At 38.9% G+C, this 15,242-nt stretch overlaps 1 protein-coding gene across 15 annotated transcripts in view; it reads right to left on the reverse strand.

Moving 5' to 3' along the window:
* The window catches only part of PKHD1 (PKHD1 ciliary IPT domain containing fibrocystin/polyductin), a 475,577-nt gene that overhangs the window by 244,025 nt on the left and 216,310 nt on the right, over positions 1-15,242 (reverse strand). For all 15 annotated transcript variants that reach the window (XR_009354742.1, XR_009354743.1, XM_059178234.1 and 12 more), the window contains 2 exons: positions 2,967-3,144; positions 1,402-1,597 (listed from right to left, as the gene is read on the reverse strand). Coding sequence is in view for 13 of the 15 variants with exons in the window: in XM_059178234.1 (XP_059034217.1) it covers positions 1,402-1,597; positions 2,967-3,144 (374 nt within the window). In the remaining 2 variants the exon portion in view is untranslated. The remainder of the gene's footprint in view (positions 1-1,401; positions 1,598-2,966; positions 3,145-15,242) is intronic.

Raw genomic sequence — 15,242 nt, forward strand, 5'->3', positions numbered from 1 at the left:
AAAAGACAATTAAGTGAAAGTAACAAACTAATCAATATGTAGAATGCAGGGCAGAGAGCTAGAACTCAACAGCTGGGGTCCAGTTGGGGTACCCACTGCAACTACCTCACTATCATAATGACATTATGAGCCTTCCCAGGGATGTTGTAAACCTGACACAGAGTATATCCAAAACCATAACCAAATCTACCCAGTCCAACACAACTGCATGGGGTATCACCATCGAGGAGCAATGCAAGCCTCGGTTTCCCCTGAATCCTCACGTCCTCACTGTACCAGTCCAGGAATGAGCCACCTACCTACCCCATTCACTCAGATACTGGAGACACAAATGACCTCAGAAGCCAGTACATGGAGCACTGGGACTCGTCTTGAGGAACAAGGGTCTCCAAGTTCATTAAACAGCAAACCAACCCTCTGATTTCCTGATCCTTTTCCAACTCCTCTTATCTAAAGGCAGAGATAGTAGGACATTCTGATACAAAGAATGATTTCAATTAATAAAGGCTATCTGCCTAATAAAAATGTTGTATACTGAAAAATGCATCTATATCATATATATGCTCATCTATACCTACAGATGTACATCTATATATAAATACACAAATTTAGATAGATATGCATTTCTACCATATATGTGTGTAAATAGTATAAAGTATAAAGAGTAAAACTTGCTATTATTCAATAAATAATGATAACAAAGGGGAAGAAAATCTGTAGCTGTATGACTTGATTTTTTTTTCTCTATGTGACAAATGTTCCTTTACCATGCTTAGCTCATGCAGCCATTTAAGTCAGGTTGAAGTTCATGAACGAAATCATACCAATGGACAAGACAGGCTCTTCACAAGCATGCCAAGTAATAGGAGAACAATTTGAAATTAAAATTTTGTTCTAGGATATATATCAAGTGAACAGTCAGAGTTAATGATACCTCTTGGTTTTTACCTAATAGCTGCATTTGGCTCTAGCAGCAAAAACAGTCTCAGGATTTTTGTCCATCCTAAGTTTTTATAATTTTAGCTTACCTTTGTGGTTGATCAAGTCAGAAATAAAATTTGAATGGTACGATTCAGTGCAAATAAAATATAAAACAATCCATTTGGCAAAGACGCAGCAATACCAGGGAATTACCATATTTTCCTCTCTAGTGCTATTAAAATTTCATAATTGCAGGGCTCTGGTGTGGATCAGGCTCAGGTGACATACGGCTGGCACAAGGGAGAGGGACAAGGAACTCAGGACAACTGCCCAGGCAGTCTGATTTCAGAGCCCAACCATTTATTCGTAATCACACACCTCTCCCCTTCAGGTCCTCATCACTTCATAGCACAAATGTTTGGAATTCAAGAGTGAATGGTGGCTTCCAATTATTCAACATTCTCATCCAATTATACTTACCCAGATAGGTGAGTTGCCTCAACTGGGTATTGAAGAACCAGTCACAGCCTTGGTCCCGACCAGGTGATGGCAGAGATGGAAGGGACCGCCCCACCTGATTCCCACACCTTACATGGATGTCAGGGTAAGGCCACAGGACCGTGTGCACCAGCAGGAGGTAGTTCCCAGGAATAAAGCTGCCAAACGTTGCTGAGTACTTGGAGTGGGAGAATAAAACAATAATTCTCATTGAGTAAAGAAAGCTTTTGCCCGAAAAGAGCTACAAAGAATGTAGATGGAGTACTTTAGAAATATGGCAGTTCACACCAGACTACTCTTCTTGTAGGAAATGGGCTTACTAAATCCACTCCCTGATAAATTCATAACCACACCTCCAGAATCATAGAACGTGAGGACTCAAAGACTCCATTGGTTTCTCTTGTTTAACAACCTCGAGTAACAGAGGAGAAAACCCAGATGAGTAAGTTGACTTGTCCCAGTTCAAGCAGCTAGGAGGGCCAGAGCCAGATCTGAAATTCTTTTTCCATTTTTTCCCATAATTCAAAGAGGCAGGCAATGACAGGAAGTCCATCCATTTGTAACAGTAATAGCAGCCCTGTTGGAGCATTGGTTACATGCTCAAGTTCTATTCATAGCAAAGCATTCCATCCTCCAAAGATTCCCTGGGATTTTTACTATCACTGCCCCAATTTTACAGACAAGGAAGCTGAGGCAGGCGGAAGTTCAGTAACTTGCCCCACACCACAAAGCAGGGGAGTACTGAGCCAAGGTAGACACTAAGGTCTCCACCTCTACTGTCATCATTCTGATGACTTCACCTTAAAAACTCCCCCAATTCTCATGGGAACCTCAAGGGAAGGAAAGAACTCTCCTTTCTGAGAAGGGTAGTTGAGAGGGTCGAAGGAGCTTCTGCCTTGAACTATATCACACCTACGACCCATTCTCATGACTTTAAGGAGAATGTGAAGGAAGAAAGAAATGCATTAAAAGGAAGAGGAGAAGCTTGAATAAATCCACTGGCTTGTCTCCCCCCACCCCCAATAAAATGCACCCACTTTCCACATGGCCGTTCCTATATTCAGGGCCCCTAACCATTTGACTCCAACCGATTCCAATGAAGGTCCAGACCTTTATTTGCAAGTTAATCTTTGACCACAAGGTGGCAGTATGCAATGTAAAAATGCTTTGTTAAGACATTTTCTCTGGCTACAAACACTTTTCTAAGGGTTAAGTTGGTCCTTAACCCACAATCTAATAATGTAATGCTGTAGAATGCTTAGAAGGTATTTTTCATTGTATTAATAAATTAAAATTTCAGGCAGAACAACTGTGTTATTCAAGACAAAATTCAGATTCTAAAATTTCCTAGTTAAAAAAAAAAAAACTAAAATAAAAATAACCGTCATAACTTATATTCAGATTACATTCATCGGACCAAAATGTTGTGGCAGTTTTCTTTATCAGCACCAGAAGATGCTAATTCCTGCAAATTGCTATTTCACAGGTGGAAAGATAAGAGCTCCTGGGGAAAAAGATCATAGCTGTGAATGAATTCCTGGGGTTACCTGCAGAGAACTGTTGATCCAAGGGGTGTCAAACTGCAGTGAGTAAGTCTCTTGATCCAAGAGCAGAGCCATCCAGCCATAAAGGTTAGACAGTGTGTCATGTACATAATTGACAGTGGTTGTCTTATTTCTGCTGTCAGTCATGGTTAAATCATAAGAAACATCAGGAACATTAGCTCTAGGGTGATTTAAAAAGAAAAAAAAATATGGGTGGTAAGTTACTTGTCTATTTTGGATCTAATCCACTCCTCTGCCATCCATGGTAAGTCATTTTCTCTTCTTTCCATCTATGTCTTGGGCCATCTTGTCTGTGTGTCTATAGCGTTTTAGCAATCACTGTGTGGGTCAAACAGCCCACGTGGTAAGATGTCATTGGATCATTTGTCATTCCACTGATCTGGTGGGTTGAAGGTAGTAACTCTGAGATCTGAGACTACAGATAAATGCCATCTTAATGAGTTCATACAGGCCAAGACTATCTACTACTATTTTAATAAAGAAATGTCCATGTCTGGAATTTTGCCATAGACCAATTTTATCAACATCAGAAAACATATTATGGGAAGCAAAGACTGACACCAAGAACTAATATGTCTAGACTCTCAGAAGCCCACCCTCAACAGTCAGGCAGAAATGACTTCAGCGGCCTTCCCTAGAATGAGGAGGTAACCTGGCTCCTCTTCCGCCCAGCACTCACTCCTACCACCACACCTGGTATCAGCATTTTTGTTTATTAGTATAGATTGTGAGATTTTTGAGTTAGAAATATTTTGTGCCTTCTGCTCTCCTCTACCCTGGCATAGGAACAGCACATAGTGGGCACTCCTACCATGTTTGTTCTGTGAAGGATGAACTCTCTCTCAAACAGCTGGTGCCCATTTCCTCATTTATGGAACACATTTCTAGAAGTGCATTTTAGCAAATGAGGAAACTGAGGCAGAGAATGACAAAAGCATGGTGTGAATGTCATAGGACAGAACTTGAAATGTATTAATTTCCACAAATTACATAACCCACCCCAGAAAGTGATTTTTAAGACTTCACTAGAACAAACAGATTTAGCCACATGCTAAGACCCTAAAAGAAAGTCAAAGTAGACAGAAAATAAAAGACCAAAAAAAAAAAAAAAAATCAATACACATTATGTCCTTCCCCCTTTGGTTTGGTTTTCCTGAGAATCTTTAACTGTGGCATTTTGCTGCAGGCAGATAATTAAATTCTCAAAGTAGAGGGAAATGAGAGGAAGGAGGATGTTGGGTTTTCAAAGTGAGGTGTGGCATGAGCATATCCAAAGCCAATTTACAATCCAGTGCATTTTATAAAAAAGGAAATGGTTTTTAGCATGAAATTCTTGGGCACTATGGTCCAATGGGCAAAATCTGGAAATCTGTATCTGCATACACGAGGTAGATGCATTTGGGTAAATTACTGATCCTCTTTAAGCTTTCATTTCCTTTTTCAAAAAATAGAGGTAAATAGTATGTATCTTACATGCATGTAAAACTGTGAAATTCAGTAACCATACCAAGCCCAGTTAACATCTATCCACAGCTCATTTAAGAACAAACCTCAGGGGGTGCCTGGATGGCTCAGTAGGTTAAGCATCTGACTCTGGGTTTTGGCTCAGGTCATGATCTCATGAGTCCTGAGATCTAGCCCAGAATTGATTTCTGTGCTCAGTAGTGAGTCTGCTTGAGATTCTCTCTGCACCTCCCCCAACTCACACATTCTCTCTTTCTCAAATAAATAAATAAATCTTAAATAAATTAAAAAAATAAAAGGGAACAGACCTCAGATATGCCAGATTTGCCATTCTGTACTATTTATTTTAATGTTTACAGTTTATCCACGATATTTGATCATTTAACACACACTCAAAACCCTTGGTACAAATACAGTATTTGATACAAGCCTCTTGTAAGAATACATGCATTTCTTCCATTCATTAATTAATAAAATGAAAGGAATGAAAAAATCTTCAGGTCATTTGGGAATTAAAGAAAAAAAAAAAGCCTATTATTTTCCCAGATTTCTTGATGCAACATTAACTTAACCTTTAGAAACTCTGGGATGGGATACTTTCTCTAATTAGGCTTGGGATATTTTTGCGTTTTTCATATGTGTATCAGGATTTACACTGGAACTAAAGAACAATCCTAAACTCATATTCTTAGAGCCAGATGGACATGAGGGTTATCTGTTCCAAATTCCAATCCACTATAGGAATTCCCTCCACATTTCAACCTGTCTCTTCTTCCAGTTATGGGATGCCACATAGAAGACCACTCACACAGAAGACCATTGCATTTATGGAGCTTATTTTTACATTTGAATTTTTAGACAATCATTAGAAAGAGAAATTTTCTTCCTTGTATTTTCTATCCATTTGTCCTCAGTCATCATGGTTCCCTTTTCCTCCAACTAAAACCACACGTCCCAGAGTCCCAGGAGATGATCCAGCACAATTTGGCCCAACTGATAAATTTTAAAATTAGCCTTCCAAGAAATAAATGCAAAACAAACATGTTAAAAAAAGATAAAGTTGGAACCAAGAAATACCAAAGAGGTCAATGGGTTGGCTAGCATTAGGTATCTCAATCAGTACGTGAAGTGGGACTCCTCAAAGTTCAGGGAATGAGTATTTCAGATCCTGAAAGTATATCCTATCAGTTTTCACAGAAATATATGGGCCCAGGAAAATGAATCACAAGAACTAAATCCAGGAGAGACTCATAGATAAATCAAAATTCCCATTTAAAAATTCACAGTAAGAAACAGAGCTGCCTTTTGCATAGCAGGTAATTGTAACTATTTGTTGAATGAATGAGTGTCAAAATGGATGAATACACTCCAAACTCATACTTGGAGATGTTTTTCCCCAACAGGGAGTCTACGTGGAAAACCCACATGAGGTCAGGAGATTTCTTATAAACTTATCAATTGAAGAAGATAACCAATTTGATCATAAGTTATCAGAGCCTGATACACTCAACCACCATATCAATAGGATATTTGTCATGAAGACTTCAACATTTATAATATAAAGGTCAGAAAACCTCTCCTGGACACATATAAGCAATCTACACTACTAATGAGCCCTGGTTTAAAAAATGCTAAGGAAAAATTAAAATGTAAAAAATGCTAAGCTTTCCTTATGAACTGTTATTTTTTTAATCCCTATGAAGTATTCTCAATTAAATCACTTTCACATTTTTTTAAATATAGACCAAAAGATGTATTCAAATCCATCTGTCTACATTTTTTCCTCCAACCTATATTTTGTCACTTACATTGCCTTAGCAATCTGTTTGTCACTCTTTCAAGCTATCATACATGCCATCTTGAAAACTATGAAAATATTACCTCAGTATGTCACAATACAATCAACTGGATAGATAGTCACAGAAATGCTCCTTAATTTCATCAGTGTGGCCCCAAGAATCCTCCAGGTCATTTTGACTAGACTTCATTGTTTCTCAAATTTCTATCAGCTTATAAATCAATTTTTAGGGTACAAATTCTCCTGGGTTCAGTTTCTATGTATTGTTGACTTCAATTATTGAAGGAGCCATTTTTTCAGACCATATGCCTCAGTTCCTAAAAGCTCTTATAAACATGACCCCCTCTTCGTATATTGTAAAACCACCTAATGCTAACTTCATTCAGTTCTATTAGTCTCCGAGACTATGATTATCTTCCTTTTGAAGCCCTTCATCTTCCAAGCAGAATCCAGCGATCTGATGTTAACCCCCGATCAACCAGAGACCCACCATAGCACATTATGATCCTAACTTATCCTTTCTTCTTCCTTCTGCATGCATTGCCCTGACCCTATGAAGCCATCCTATCCATGTCAACTAAGGTTTATGTGGGATGCAGTTTTACAGGTCTTCATGTGCAGCACCAGCTTTGTGTAATTCAATCCCAGTAGAGAAGGAGGTTATCAAAGAGGCCTTCATTACAGCTGGTAGTGGAAAAGGTGCATTCTGGAAAGAAAATTAAAATGTAAAAGACCCATGTCCCCGTAGGCAAGATGCCTTGTGCTGACCATCACCGGGGGCCAAAAATCCAAAGTCAAATCAACTCTTCTCCTTCTAGGCCAACTGCCAGCAGTGACAATGGTGGGCTCTTCTGAAAAGTACCAAAAGAACATCAAGTCTCGAAGAACACCATGAAGAGAATTTACCAACCATAATGACTACAATTTTCGCTTGCCCTAAATAGCCACCAATTTCCCTGTGCCCTAAATAGCCACCAATCTCCCTCTCTTTACTGTTAATGAAGCAAAGGAGCACAAAAGTATTTCTAATTTGGAGGAGCCAAGGGAGTCTGCATGGGCCATTAGCAGCAGAGAGCTTCATTACTAGGGGAAGAAGTCTCTCCCTGAACTTCTCATGGCTTTATGTGCAAGAAATCAGGAGGCAACCAGTCCATTTTAAATGTTAACCCTTCCCTCTGCATCAGCAAGAGCTCTGTAGATAATCAAAAAGACAGAAAGACACAAGCCTTTCCTTTTCTTTCCCTGTTCAAGGGGGTGCCTTAATTTTTTTATTTTTATTTTTTAAATAACTGAGCTTGTTTTTAGTTAAGGGAGGTTTTCCTTCAGAAAGACAACATTATCACTTGATAAAACTTCTTAGCCTAAGTATCAATTTAAGATACCAGTTGCATAAATAGTTATGTAATTTAGTGCCCATATACTGTGTGGAACTTTTGAATACAGACTGCCCACAAAGGATTTGTTAGGCAATCAACAATACCAATGAGAACAAATATTAACTCCCTGGTTTGTGTTTACCATTAGCTTACTTTTCCTGAGGGTCCATATCTCTGTGCATTAAGACAAACATTGCATTGAGCTCTAAATGCTCTCAATTCAGAACAATTGTGAAATAAACCCTTTATAATTACACATCTCCTAAGCCAAACACATCCTAATAACTAGCTTTAAATGCTGTTACATTTCCAGAATATTAGTGCTTACTGCCGTCACTCTCCTCTTTTACTGCACAAAGAGGACGGAATCAGAATTTCAAGCACAGCCAACAAATTTTTGTGGCACAGCCTCACTCAAACAACCTTTAAAATACCATGTGCTCATAACAAGTCCTTGTTAGAAAACCATAATCTTCCCTCTGACCTGCCACCGGCCGGTACTATTTTCTATGTATCAATAATTTTTATGTCTCCTTATTGCTTAAGGAACTCTTATAAATACTTCTCCTTCTGAGTAAGACACCTAAAAAGAGGAAGAAATCCACGACACTCAGTCTTTCCCCCAAATTTCTAACAATCCTTAAATTCACATACAAAACAGAACTGGTAAGCAGAGAGGAAGACATATGATTTAATAATCCTTGTGTTTCTGACAGGCACACCCACACATCATTCCCCCCCATGACTTAGCAGGTATCTCTCTCTGTGTTTATCTTTGTTCAGAGTTGGGTAAAGCAATAATAATTTATTGTAGAGAAGTGCCAGAGTCAACCTAGCACCTCCTCAAAGATGGGGGTCTATAATTTTGGCAGTACACTTGGGACAATACTTCTGGATTATTATATCTGAATCCATGAAGAGAAGCAATTGATGTCTAATGTCCGACCTAAGATAATCCTTTATACATGACTGTATCTCTTCCTCTTGATCTGTTGAATCCAGCTGAATGACTACTTCAGAACATGAGAATCTCACCATTGGAGTTGTGACCTCAGAAGGCAAACAACTACATCTCAGGGATACTGAAAAACAATTCTATGCATCAGTCAGGGAGTTAGATTAAGAAACACATCTTCCGGGGTGCCTGTGTAGCTCAGTGGGTTAAGCCTCTGCCTTCAGCTCAGGTCATGATCTCAGGGTCCTGAGTTCAAGCCCCACATCGGGCTCTCTGCTTAGCGGGAGCCTGCTTCACCCTCTCCCTCTGCCTGCGCCTCTGCCTACTTGTGATCTCTCTCTGTCAAATAAATAAATTAAATCTTAAAAAAGAAAGAAAGAAACAAACAAACAAACTCATCTTCCCTTCTACACACACACTCACACACCCCCTCTGGTGTTATGACTGAGATGAATGACACCTACTCACTAGCTCTTCACAATGTGTTTGGTGACAGCATGATGGGAGCCATGAATAGGTCATATAAGAATATAATCACACAGAATTGGGCAAATACTACAAATCCTAGAGAGGTAGTTGTTAAACATGTACCAGCTCGCTACTGCGGCCCTTTATTATTCATGAAATTTAATAACCATGTAATATTGTTGATATTCCTCAATCTGGGGTCCATTTAGATCTTTTTCTACTTTCCTTCTGTAACTCTGATGACAAGATGGATAATACTCTTGGAATTTTTGTGTCTCACTTTTTTTTTTAAGGACTGAAAAGATACCATTAGTGATGCTATGCCTTTATCCCTAGGAAAGAGAGTTAGGCGATTATTAAAGAAAAAGCTAGGCCAAAATTTCCATTTGAACTCTTCTTTACTTTTGCTTTCACAGAGGCAGGGGGTGCCTCATACTTTGAACACTGACACATTAAGAGCAGTTACATAGGTAAAAACTGAACGCAAGCACTACAGGAGAGGATATTAAGCAAGATCTAAGAATCAAGGTGATCAACAAGAACATTAACCTTTTCTTTTCCAGAAGTAGGAAGAAAGAAATAGAAGGTATTAGAGCACAAGGAATCAAAGACTGTCCTGAATGACTCTATATTCTATGATTAGCTTCATGGGGGGTGGGGGGTGGGTGCTGGATCGGTATAATGTCATGTGACCATGGGGAAGTATTCCTTATTTTTCAAGAATTAGATTAAGCAGCTTTTGAACTTACTTAACTCCCTTGGCAGGCATTTGTTCCTCAGAAACATAAAATCTAGAGTACTCTATTCAATTAGTAGTATGTTCATATGTTGTTTTATAAATCACAGCTGTAAAATTGAGACTTTTTAAAGACAACATTTATTAAGTACTCACTATATGCCAGACAATGACCTTGTGAGATAAATACCATTATGTCCATTTTATTGATGTGAGAACTGAAGCAAAAATAAATAAATAAATAAGATGACGCAACTTGTCCAGAAAAACACCCCTTAGGGAGAGGGGGTTATAACCGGTACCCACAAATAATTCTTACTTATTTCTTTATTCTTTAATCTTTGAAAAATAATTTCAAATATATGCATGTGTCCTGACTATTTTATGTACATCCTAGAAACTTGGAGGGACTGGGTGGCCAACCTACAACATCTTATAAACTTTTCATTTCTCCCATGCTCAATATAGCCAACAATCAAAGAGAGACCAGGGTTTGATTTACTGATACTTGAATAAGTCTAAGACAACTGAAATACCTACAGAGTGTTCTAAACTACTACTGCTACTACTAATAATGACAATAATAATAATAATTCCCAGACGGTAATGGTGAGGGTTGAGTTCTTATTCTCTCCCATCACAACTGGTCCATTTGAAACCACCAGGGAAGGAAAGCAACTGTGAATGCTGACAAACTGCTAATTCAGTAGGGGTGGGATGGGGCAGAGTGAAGGAGTCAGCTATTGGAATACACCATCTGGTCAACTGGGAGCCTCAGGAAGCAAAAGCCCAGAGGATACTATAAAAGAAACTTCTTGTATCACATGTCCCTAGGAATTTTAGAAATAAAGCCAGGATACTATCTCAATCTTGGGTCTTCTAAACAAACGTGGAGTGCCATGAACTCCACACAAATACGTCCTAACAGAGAAATGGACAGAAAGAACATGAGAGGAAAATCTGGAGGAGTCCACAATTTTTTAAATTATATTCATTTATTAAATACTAATTTTATTGAGTTGCTATGTGTTCAATATTGGGTACTGTAAATCAAACAAACAAATGAATACACCCCATCCAGGCTCTGCTTACCACCTACAAGAGATGGACAATTTATAGAGCTATACTGGAGCTTTGAGTATTGGGTAGAGCAAATATGTAGAGAGCTGGCACACAGCAGGGCTTCCAGAACCTATGTAGGAAACTCAGGGAAGCTTACACGAGAAAATGATCTTCATGCAGAGCTCATGGAAACTGAACCTTATGAATGGAAAGACACAGAGAAGTTGAACATGGCTGAGAAATGGGATGCAGGGAAGGGAGGGGAGAGCACTGAGCAATGAGGTTGCAACTATAGACAGGGAGCAGGTCATGGAGGGCCTGTGAGACATGAAGAATATGAGACTCTCTTTGGAAGGCACTGGAAACTCTTAAAAAGTTCCAAGCAAGGGAAGGAGTTCATGGCAAGACAAGATCTACATTCACAAAGATCAAGGATGTAGTCACAGCAAGGCAGCCAGCTAAGAGGCTATTGTGGTCCCACAGGTGAGAGGACTAGAAAGGGGAAGATGGGAAGGAGAGAAGTAGAAAGATGCAAAGATTTTTTTTTTAATTTTATGAGAGAAAATAGACAGGACTTGGTCAGTGATATATGTGGAAAATAAGGTAAAAGATCAGTCAAGGGTGACTCTATGGTTGTGGTTTTGATAACTGAAGCATTCACCTGAACATTCGGGAATTCTCAATACCCAGAGAGCAAAGCCTATGGATAAAGAACTTAAACGCAGATTTGACAAATCAAGATTGAGGTGGCAAGTATACACGCTAGTGGAAAACATTGCTGCTCAGTAGAAATATAATGCAAGTCACAAAGGCAAGCCACAGGTGTTAGCTTAAATTTTATGGTAGCCACATTAAAAAAGTAAAATAAAATAGGTGAAATTAATCATAGTAATATATTTTACCCAATATATCCAAAATATTACTCCTTCAACATAATCAAAATAAATGAGTTATTGAGATACCTCATTCTTTTTCCTACCGCATCTGAGAAATATGGAGTATAATTGATACTTTAGCACATCTCAGTTGGGACTAGCCACATTTTAAGTGCTTGGTAGCTACATGTGACTAGTGACTACAATATTGGACAGTGCAGATCCTAAGGGCAATTGGATAAATGGGTCTGGAATTTAGAAGCACGGTATAAACTAGAAGAAACAAATCTGGAAGCATCACTGTATGTTAACTGAAGTGGTGGAATAACCCTGATCATCTGGGAAGAGTATGACTTGAGAAGAAAGGAAAGTGCTTCACAGAACCCTAAGGAATGCTAGTATTTAATTTATTTTTTTCAGGCAATCTCTGCACCCAATGTAAGGCTTGAACTCACAACCCCGAGATCAAGAGTCACACATTCTACCAACTGAGCCAGCCAGGTGCCCCAACATTAGCATTCGAGAGACAGGGAGAAGAACCTATAAAGGAGACGCAGAAGGAGACACAAAAAACTCTTGGTAATATTATCTTTGTTTCATGTAATTATTCCTATACAGAAAAAGATATCTATCTAAATTTGGGGGAAATCCGTAAATCAATGAATTATGTGAAGCATGTTGTCATTATGGGATCTCTGGAGAAATATGGTCATGGACATATTTTTCTGAAATAAGGTCCTGACTTATACAATAGGGCTACCGCCGCCCGCTCCCCTCCCCCCCTCGTCTTATCGGGAAGGATAGAGTTGGTAGAATGACACTTGTAGTAACAGGAGCTGGGACAAGAACACTGTGAGGAATACAGGAAGAAAATGTTTTTACCATGGCTGAGTGAGAGAGAAAGATAAACAGCACTCATACGGATTAAGCACATTGCCATTTTAAAACAAAACATGAACTAGACTCTGTCTTGCAGAAGACGGGAATTTTTCTTCACCTAAATATTAAATATTATTACCCAACTTCGAATACTCCAACTATTACAGTTGGAGTCAGAAGGATGCTATAAACAGGCAATGCCACAAATATGGCAAATAAGACCTAAATAAGGTACTGAGGGACAGATACAGAAGGTCTCCAGTGTCAAACAAAGAACTCACAGTGAAATTGGACTATAGCGGGGGCTCTCTCAGAAAGAAATCTCACTCCAACCACTTGGTTGTTAGCAAAGGGGGGGAACGGATGCCTTGTTTATGCAGCTCTGTGAGGCCTCACACCCTGCCCTTGGGGGGCCTCATGCTGGGGGAGGGAGGTAAGAGCTGAAAGTGAAGACAGCAGGGTGCTTGCACCATATCCGATCTCCATCAACACACAACCCCAAAAGACCATGACTGTGGGAGCTTTGTAAATCAACTCTTAGGGTGCTTGCTCCAGGGCAAATAGCACAACAAATTAATCCTTTCTCCATGAAATGCAGCAAAGTTTGTATCTATGCTGAATTCAAATTGCTCATTAGCTCTGACATGTTTCTAATGAGGTTAAAATGCTCTGGGACAGAGATCAAGTCACTGAGCACAAAGAGCTAGAGATAGAATCATAGAAAAATAAAGTTGAAAGGACCTTAGAGCAGTGCTTCTAAAACTTGTATATCAGTCACCTAGAGATTCTGATTCAGGAAGTCTGGGATGGAATCTGAGATGCCCCACATCGAAGGAGCTCCCCCATAATGCTCATACACTCTGACTAGCAAGGCCCAAGGGATCATGTCACCCAAGGATCTGTCACCTTTTCCTAGAGGTAAAGATGCTAGGGCCAAGAGACTTATCGGGAGTGTGCGGCAACTTCTCTGAGGATTATTTTGGGATAGCTGAGCATTTGTCCATAGACCTGTAGGTCCACCTGAAGTTTTTAAAAATAGAAGTGTAGGGAGTAGGGTGGCCAGCCATCCTGGTTTCCTCAAGGCTGGCATATGAGATTTTCTATCTTAAAGCCAGGAAAATGCCAACCAAACCAAGACAAGTCTTTTATCCTAATAGAACCCCTTTGAATCTCCTCACAATATTATATAAGGACTATTATTATTTTTACCTTGTCAGTCCCTGAGTGCTGGGATCATGACCTACTGCTAAGGTAAGCACATAAGTATCCAGTTCTGAAGTTCTCTAAGAACAGATGCTTTGACAAGGTTACATCTGCAGAGCCTTTTACCATCACATCACTAATTACCTTTCATTTTTAATTTTAATTTATTTTTATTTAAGTAGAGCTGGTACACAATGTTACATTAGCTTCAAATGTATAACATAGTGATTCGACAACTCTATACGTTATTTTCACCTTGGGTGCAGCTGTCATCTGCCATCATACAATGCTATCAGAATACCACTGACAATGTTCCCTGTGCTATACTTTTTATTCCCATGATTTACTCATTCTATACCTGGAAGCCTACCTCCTAGTTCCCTGCTAAGTCACTTTCTAAGAGACAGACTGCAGCTTTCAAAGTAGGGCATAAAAAGGAGTATCAAGAACACAGAGGAGTAAATATACAAGCATATCATGTTCTTTTTAATGACACAGATCTATTTTAATTTTCCCCCATTTGAAAACAAAAAGTATCTAAGAAATAAAGCACTAACTTCTATAAGTCTCAGAGATTCACTAACAATATCTTTGGTAAAATCACTAAAATAACAGTAATACTCAGGATGAATCCCTGATATTGAAAACAAAAAGGATACTGTACACAGTGGAAAATGATTAGAAATGAAAATCTCTCTCCACATTGTTATTTTGCTTACTAGAATTAGGCCCCTTAACATCTGGAAGAAGAATAAATAGTTGAGAAAGCAAAAGTGGAAAGTTTTCAGACTAGTCAATGCCGGAGTGTATTGCTATGGCTTCTAAAAGAGAATGTCAGGATACTGATTCTATACGCAATCAAAATGCAGACGTCGCACAGTCCAATCCCATTGATTTTCCATGGCATTTACCTGGTTAAATAAGATGCCATCATAGTCTGGCTGAATCACTTGACTTAATATTCATGCAGTTAGGACACTTGAAACAATGGAAGGAAAGAAGTGTGGCTAAAGATATGCAATGCATTTGAAATAGGTAAAAGATAGAACCCTAGACACTCAGCAATCATTACCTGGAAATTAAAGAGGGCAGAAGCAATCCTATTATGCATTATAAACAGCCTAGCTCCTGACTTAATGGTGGTTTGACTAGCATAACCAAGGAGTCCTTGCTCCAGTATTAATAGGAAATGTATTGTACGGATCCAATAGTTCATGAAATTAACAAGGAAAATGAACTGGAGTGGAGCAACTTTGCAAGTAATAGGAAGGCATCAGCAATTGCTTCCCCAGAGCATATTGAACACTTAAAAAGAGCTTGGGAAGAGTACATGTATATAAATGAGAATGGACATTATTGGAATTTTTTTAATAATACTTCTAATTTAAATACTTCCCAAATTCCCTATTGGTTGCAGGTCTTTCCAAGATGCAGCCATTTGC

The sequence above is a fragment of the Mustela lutreola genome, chromosome 6 (assembly GCF_030435805.1).
Source record: "Mustela lutreola isolate mMusLut2 chromosome 6, mMusLut2.pri, whole genome shotgun sequence".
Classification (NCBI taxonomy): Eukaryota; Metazoa; Chordata; class Mammalia; order Carnivora; family Mustelidae; genus Mustela; species Mustela lutreola.